Source organism: Ischnura elegans, chromosome 2 (assembly GCF_921293095.1).
Source record: "Ischnura elegans chromosome 2, ioIscEleg1.1, whole genome shotgun sequence".
NCBI lineage: Eukaryota > Metazoa > Arthropoda > Insecta > Odonata > Coenagrionidae > Ischnura > Ischnura elegans.
Genome location: NC_060247.1, coordinates 133,330,982 through 133,339,064, shown reverse-complemented (window position 1 = coordinate 133,339,064; position 8,083 = coordinate 133,330,982). Strand labels below are relative to the sequence as shown.

At 41.5% G+C, this 8,083-nt stretch overlaps 1 protein-coding gene across 1 annotated transcript in view; it reads right to left on the bottom strand.

The window, feature by feature from the left end:
- Positions 1 to 360: 360 nt before the first annotated feature.
- LOC124154658 overlaps positions 361 to 8,083 on the bottom strand; it is a 67,063-nt gene continuing 59,340 nt past the window's right edge. The window contains exon 6 of the mRNA XM_046528513.1: positions 361 to 6,021. Within this exon, the coding sequence (XP_046384469.1) occupies positions 5,820 to 6,021 (202 nt within the window). The 3' untranslated portion in view covers positions 361 to 5,819. The remainder of the gene's footprint in view (positions 6,022 to 8,083) is intronic.

The following is an 8,083-nucleotide window of genomic DNA, read 5'->3' as shown; positions in this document are numbered from 1 at the left end:
GATAATACGCCTTTTAGGCTTTCCGAATTTCCCGTTCTCACATAACTGCCGACGTAAGGGGTACCAAGACGAGATCCAATGATAATACTTTACTCTTTAGCGTGTTTCTGAATACACTATTCTGCACCGTTGCATTTTACCCCAAACAAATATTACAGATTTAAAGCGCTAATATTTCAGCTTTTTTATTTTTTTTCATCTTTTTTATAGTTAATTTCATTAGACCTGATAATGCATCTCAACTAGAGACCCAAAGCGTCGACAGCACTACCCCCTCCGGGGCAAGCAGAGGAATGGCACAGCAGCCAATGAACACCATGACGAAGGAGCATATTTAAATATACCAATAAAACATGATCATTTTATTGAAATTTTTATTTTATAAAAATACACGATGAGACACGTCTTCAAGCTTATCTTTTTACAACACAAATTAACAATAATAGCCCTAATAATAGCAGATATAAATGATACAATGGTAGATGAGGTGTGGAATTATTTCCAGTAAGGATGGACCAATGTTTTGGTATCCTTGCCAGGCTGACACTCCAGGGGTAGAAGATCCTAAATTTCATGTATGGTCGCAATCGAATACTTACATTCAAATTTGTATGAGCCAACATGATCTTCCACGTAAGAATTACTCCTATTTTCACCTGGTCTAGTAATTCTAATTCTGCAATGATGACGTTGATGAATAGTTAGCGCTATTTACAATATTTTATTAAATACTAAGAGAAGTATAAACAATTAAAACTTAACGGTAATTAGGATGATTGGTAGAGGAATAATAATGGCGGTTGAATTGACCACTCGTATGGCTAAAATGTGCCTTTCTTGTTCAATAAATTGTCTGAAATAGCTCCACATGTTATTAAGTAGAAATAAGGCAACGCATCTGCCTTTTCCAGTAAACAGTATTTCCATCCTATTATATGGAACCATGAGGTATTGGAATAAAAATATGTCGTACGATATAAACAAGAAGGTCTCTCCCCTTCAGTAAATAAATAACACTAACTACGACTTACTTTCAAATATTTTTTTCAAATAAATGGAAAAGTTTCATGCTACGTTTCTTTATAGCTGTTAAGTCATGATATTAAAAGGTAACTATATATAATATAAGATGCTGTCCAACAAATTATACGGCCAATGAAGGCTATTTGCGGTCTTCACCATGTAAAACGTCGTACTTCAATAAATGATCAGTAAATGCTTCCACGCATGAGTCTTCTCTGACGTCGATGGAAGACCCAAACGTCGTAATGCCTGAAGAAATTCACTGCATTACCAGATGGAGAACATCAATGTCGCAAACCATGAAAAAAACGTGTTTCCGTTTGTCTAACCTTTAGAAATTTCAAATGGCTCAATGCGGTTGGCTACATATGCGAGAGCGAACAGAATGTCGCAGCCATGACAACGACTCTCAATTTAAGCCCTGCCCACTGGCTAGGCATGATGATCCCAGGACCGGAAACTTGGGGTTCCGTAAGCAAAACAAGGAACTAGGACTCTCGTTGGGTCGGACGAACATGAGATGCAATAAATAAGCGTGTTTTGTTTTTCGGGATATCTAAAGTATCGGGACCCATTGGCAACCGTCTAATTTGATATTTCGTTGCCTCTTCCCCTCTGCATAATGTAATTCATAGCGGCGTGGCAAAACAGGCGTAAGAGATTTCAACGCGTGACTCCCCCTTTCCGAGAAAGAACTGAAGCCCTAAGTTTGACTAACCTTCCCAACTCTCGATTTCTTAAAGAGAGATCTTAGGTTTCTAGTCAAAAAGAATCACCATTCCCGCATGAATGGTCCTATTTCGTGACGCATTAATTGTTTAAATTTTGAACGAGCGTCTCCAACTTCTCATAGCACATGTAGTTAACGTTTATCAACGTTTGAAAGTATCTCAAATACGAAAAATTCACACCGAAGAAAATACTGAGGTGAAATACATACATTCTAGATGTAGGCAAACGCTGAAAAAGATTATTTGCAATGATAATTTCAAAATGATACGTACAATTTTAAGAGACAATATGGCGCAAAGAAAGGCAGGTCGTGCGGGAGTGAAGCATCCTTTTAGGCAAGCGGCGATTTAAGATTTTATTCACGTCTTTCGAGAGCGCGCAAAAGAGATAAAAAGCTTCCTGTTGAATTCCGCTCTGCCGCGCGGTGGAGTTGGCCTGCCTCCGAGAGCCCACTCTGCGCTGACCACATCGCAACCGCGACTATTCTAGGTGAGCGATAGTAACATTTCACTCCAAGATGATTCCAACTTGAACCAAAGTACATGCCGTTTTCGTGAGCATTTCAAAATATTAGGTCCTGATTGCGGTCTAACGAGAAATTTCCAAAAAACTGCTCTTATCACGACATTTTTGTTTACAAATAACAGTTACACGACTAAAAATTTTCTCAGTCTTTCTCGGTGAAACTGGTCTAAAGGAAATGAAGATCATATTTATCGGAAATACAAAATATCTATTTAGCTAGGAAACGGTGCATTTTAAAGCATTTTAACTAAAAACCTTATGTGAGTTACGAAACAAAAGTGAAGTTACGCTAAAACTTAAATAAGTCATCTATTTGAAGTGAACAGCGGGAAAAATCGTTTAAATATCATAGGCCTTCAAAGAAGGATATGAATTCATGTGTTATTATCATTTTAATGTTTTAAATGAATTTAAAACCATAGGTTTAATGAAATTTAAGGGCAAAAAGCGGAAAAATGCCATCGGTAACCATTTATACCCTGTACACCGACTTATCTGCATTGAATTACAATGTGAAAAATCTGCATTGAAGGATTTTAACATTGCATTTGGGCAGATTAGACATTGGTTATAAGTGGTAATTATGCATTTATTAAACACGTAAATTCAGTCAGCTTGTGCCTTTAAGACGGTTGCGGACTCGGTTACGGAAACGTTGGCAGGTAGCAACGCATTAACGTGGTGTAAAGCCCGAGAAAACTTCATCAGTCTCAACCACGTGTTTGTTGCAAACTGTATTGTCAAGGAAGAACCTTATTTAACCTCATGGCAACCGGTTATATTCTGTTTACGTTCCACCTTGCGTGTTTCCAAACATCGATTGAGAGAAATGCTAGATGCTATTTGATGAGTCCAAATAAAAAAGAGAGAAGACTCCGTTTGAGTATCGTGGTGGGTGTTGACCCAGTGACCGGCAAAGGACTTTCCCGCCAACTCCTTCCCCTCTCTCTCCCGAAGATGTTCCTTCCCCCTCCTCCCCACCCACCCCGGGGGTGGGGGGGGTGTAGGAGAGGGCTGGAATTCATTTCTCCGGACGAGAGGGGGGGCAGATGGCAGGAGAAAGTTAGAAGTCTCTCCCTCTCATCACGCTATTCCCCCAACACTCACCCTGCCGCCACAGTTAGTTGCTTCCAATATGCCCATACCCATGAAGGCCTTCTTGCCTTGCGCGGAGGTGACCTCAGGCAAACAAGCACAGAACAACAATACTTTACTCGCTTCAAATAAACAAAATTAAACTGCATAAACTGCTCCGAAAATCAAGGGAAATCTTCAAGAGCAAGCAAACCTCCGTCTCGACCTTATTTTATTTTTATTATTTTACAGGAGACGCGTAGTAATCCGAGTATTCTGAGTAAACCTTTGCTAACATTTGCCTGAATCTCAAATGTAAAACTATTACACCGGAGGAAATACTGAGGCAAACATTTTTAATTTGAGATACAGGAAAATTTTGACCTGGATTTCCTTTACGTAACCTGAAAATTTCAAGATGATAGCGCAACTTTTACAGGAGTGGTAAGTCACCAAGAAAGGCAAATTGCGATAGGTCAATTGGGAGTCATGCGTCCTCTTAAGCTGGATTGACTCGGGTGAAAAAAACTCCGGAAAATGTCTAGACCGAAGGAAAAATAACTCCAGACTGAGAAAAACGGCATTTTATCGCGGATATAATTAACATTTATGCGGGAATAATAATATGTGAATAAAGGCTCAATAATGATTAAGTAAGAAAAGCACAGGTGTTTGCTCCAAGGAAATGGCGAATTATTATGTTTACAAGAAGTTACTGACCTAAGAATACAGGGGTATCACGCTACGATTTTGTAGCATGCATAAAAGTTTTCCCAGTAGTTAGCCAAGTCATGTCATGTAGTTTGTCAGCCTAATTTGGTGACCGACTCTTAGTCTTAATTCGTGTCGCATCAAATTTCCACAGGATCGTCGGTGCACAGTTGTTGCACAATGTTACACTCTGTCTCTGTCGCATAAATGTTTGAAATAATTGCAAAGATGTTCTCCCGGAAAAGAGAGCGGAGAAGATTCTCGGTCGCGAAGTGAAGAAGTTCAAGAGGAGAAGGCCAAGCCATCTTCCGAGAGTGGAGCAACTGAAAGTGGAATTTCTTCACGTGAGAAAGTCACGGACTCCAATGATGTGACTAGGTCACTGTGGCAATGGGTGCGCTCCCCCTACGCTTCTTCTTCTCTCCTCCCTCGTATCCCTGGCAACCTCATGTGTTTGTTGTTTCATGCACAGATGCCGTCGACAGCGAGTGCTCGTTTGCATGTGCCCTCCATCGCATCGAACCCCTTTTCAACACTGATTTCGCCCGTTGAAGTCTCTCGACCGATTATGGAAAGGGACGGAGGTGCGTGTGACGGAAATTTGCAACAATACTGCAAAGTCACGTCGTATGTTCATAAAAGTGCTCTAAACGGATTACGATACCTCCACTGCATAAACGCTCAACAATCGCCCACCGAATCAAATCCGCTCATCCAGTACTATAAGGGCTATCTAGATGAGCGAATTTGATTCGATGGGCGATTGTTGAGAGTTTATGCAGTGGAGGAGGTATCTGGAAGAAATGGAATCATGGATAATATTGAGGTGCTGCATTTTAGAATAATTAAACGTTTTCGTCGATATTTCGATGTTCTCATAAGCAAGGATGACATTAAAATTGATATTTAGTGCCATCCTGATAATTATTACCGCTGCTATACTATCAGAAAAAGCCGTCAGTGCATTTACAGGGAGTGATAATGTAACAGTTCCTTAAATCGCAGATGACTCACAATTGTTGATATTACTTAACGGTTCAGAATAGTAAAGGCACCAGGTCTAAGATTCTTGATGCCACACTGCTCCTTTTAATGGCCGTTCTCGTCGCAGAACCATCTGTGAGGCAAGCAACAGCGAGCGGGTTTACGTCATACGCGGAGGAGAGCGCGAGGGAAATATCCGTTGTAGTGTATCGGCACAAGTAAATAGAGAGTGCTTCGAGATGGGGACTACAATGTAGGATGCCGCAGTCCGTCCCGTTGAAGCTGCCGTCACTTTGGGTTCTTTTTGATCCGCTTTCAACAATGTCCCCAGCGATAAATGTAGAGCGATCCTCAATCTTATTTGCGATACAGCGTCTGCACAGCACCAGAGCAATATCATTGAAAAGTTGTGAATTCGAAATATTATACCATTGACAGCCTTAATCACTGTTTATTTCACCGTGAAATTCGGATCGCTCTTTCGTCACCGTCTCTAGTAAATCCATTCTGAACAACTGGAGGAGAAATATTTTTTCCCGCGTGGAGATGAGGTAACCTCCGCTCCTGCTCAATAGTCCGCCCATGAGACTGTCTCCGCGCCCTCCAATTGAATGCTTCGACCCTCCTTGGGAGGGAATGCCCAAGAAGTATCAGGCATCGAGAATCCAGTGTCAATTAATATTCGTGGCACAGTCACACGTACACAGCACACACAACACAAGCAGTCGATCGATATTATGGTGAGACGTTGTTGTCGTCGTTGTCGTTGACTACCGTCGTGGACCAGGTCCGGGGGCAGGGGCGACGACTCTGCTGGCGTCCACTTGGCCGCCTCCGCCGCCGTGGAGGGTGCGCCTCTCCAGCCGCATCTGCTGCTCGGAGCACGCGAAGGCGGAGCAGTCGCCGCGCCTCACCGCATCCATCACGTCGCCCAAGTGCATGGAGACGCCCTGCGCCACGCTCGGGTGGATCCTGTGGAAAACAAATGGACACAATTAATTAGTCTTCAAGCAGATAATAAAAAAAAGGACCTCCATATCACGCCGAGAGGCATTTAGTATAACATTTGGGCAATTATCCCACTACCTGTATAATAGGGTAGTTTCCTTCATCAAAGAAAACGAAAGGCATTGATTGCTATTCGTTACCAACCATTAGGGTTTTCATAATATACAGATTATTTGGTTTTAGGAATCCCAGTTTAGACGAATGGCAATGGTCAATTTTATCCTCATTTGAAAGAGGCCAGATTGGCGCCCATGCGATTACACTCCACGTGACGTCACAGGGACCTAGTTTCTATACGAGTAGATAGGAGTTTTACATCGTCTGAGATTACCACCGCATGCATGAGGCACAGACCTCAGGGAAACATGTCTTAATAATCACCTATTAAAACTGGCTAAGGTCGGAAAGTTTTCTTCGTTTGATAAGGTATAAATAATCCTTATTTAAGCCAAGCGCTACCAGCTAGCAGGGTACTCTGCTACCTGGTAGCATTCTGCGTCGTATCAGCGCTCAAAGCCTCGCCCCAAGGTCACCTGACTTGCGGCAGTGGGAACCAGAAAGACGCCACACGGAGTTTTCCCAGCATTCCTACTAAGCCGTCGCGTTTTCGCGCGCTTGAAAATTTTCACTTTTCACTTAATCGCGAAAAATAGATATGGTCATTTAAAAATCTAAAAGCGTGAAGTAAGTACTCCAGGAGTAATAATTTTTCGATTTAGGCAATTAAAAAAGTAATAGGATACCACCCTATTCTTGTCAATTATCCCCCTATTTATATTTTTTCATGAAATTGAGTCTCCAATCAAATGTAATTATTGCTTAAATAATGCTGCAATCTCTAGGATTAGTAAAATATGCGACTTGGATTTCAAATTTGATTCCTTCCCATCATTTCAGCACCATACCCAGGCCCGTGCTGGGCCGCCGTGACGTATGATCCCGGTGCGCCCTCCAGCATAGAAATTTTTGGCACCCTCCTGCTCCGAAAGTGTTTACAGTCAAAATACTAGCATTGAGTAGTCAACTTGATTTCAATAATGTATCATTAAACATCATAATTGACACCATCTTGAGTGACAGAAACAATAATTTAAATTAATTTAACTCATTCCGGTGGTCCTCCACTCGCATAGTGCTGACGCCCTCTGGCCACGGCCGTCCACCGCCCTAACAGGGGGTCAAACCACGGTCAAACTCGGGCCTGACCATACCCAATCAGTAATCGTGAAAGCTACAAAAACAACAGGTTTCATTTCCAGAATCTCCAGGGATGTTGATAATAATTATATTTATAAGACCTGATGTACTTTAATCTGCCCAGTGCTCAAGTATTCCCGCATTGTATGGTCCCCATTCTGAAATATTCAAACCTAATCCATTGAGTATCCAACATAGATTCATTAGGCAAGTATTTCATATATTTAGCATCCATCCTATTATCTTACCCTTAATTGCTCCCATGGCCATTTGTACCATTGATGGTATTCAGCCTCGCCTATCCTTATGACTTACAACTATCCCATATTAATCTGTTCCCTTTGGCTACCTGACGACTTCACCTGGGCATTCACCATCTATTGCATGCAGACGCTGACTCAATATTGATTTCCTTCCATGTCCCGATTGTACACACCAAACAATCATTCATGTTTTCACTCCCTCATTCTAATAGAAATAACACTCTTCACTCACTCCCAATAAGAACTGTTCGTAGCATTAACTTTAAATGCTGTCATTGGCGTATTTAATAAAAATACATCAAATTTAAAGAGGGTTCCTTTTTTATAAATAATGAACACTTTTTTGTGCACAAAAATGCCTTGATGCTTAGATATTTTTGTTTTTCTGCGCTGCCACGTCATGTATCAGATGGCGGCCTCACCAAGAGAGTGACCCTCTGGGGTGCCCTATTTTATTCTATCCTCGTAGCTGATGCTTATTGCAAGCTATGAATAGTGTTAATGAATGAAATAAAGTCATATATCATTATTATTTTCTTTGTAAACGTTCTTACCCCCCCGCCACA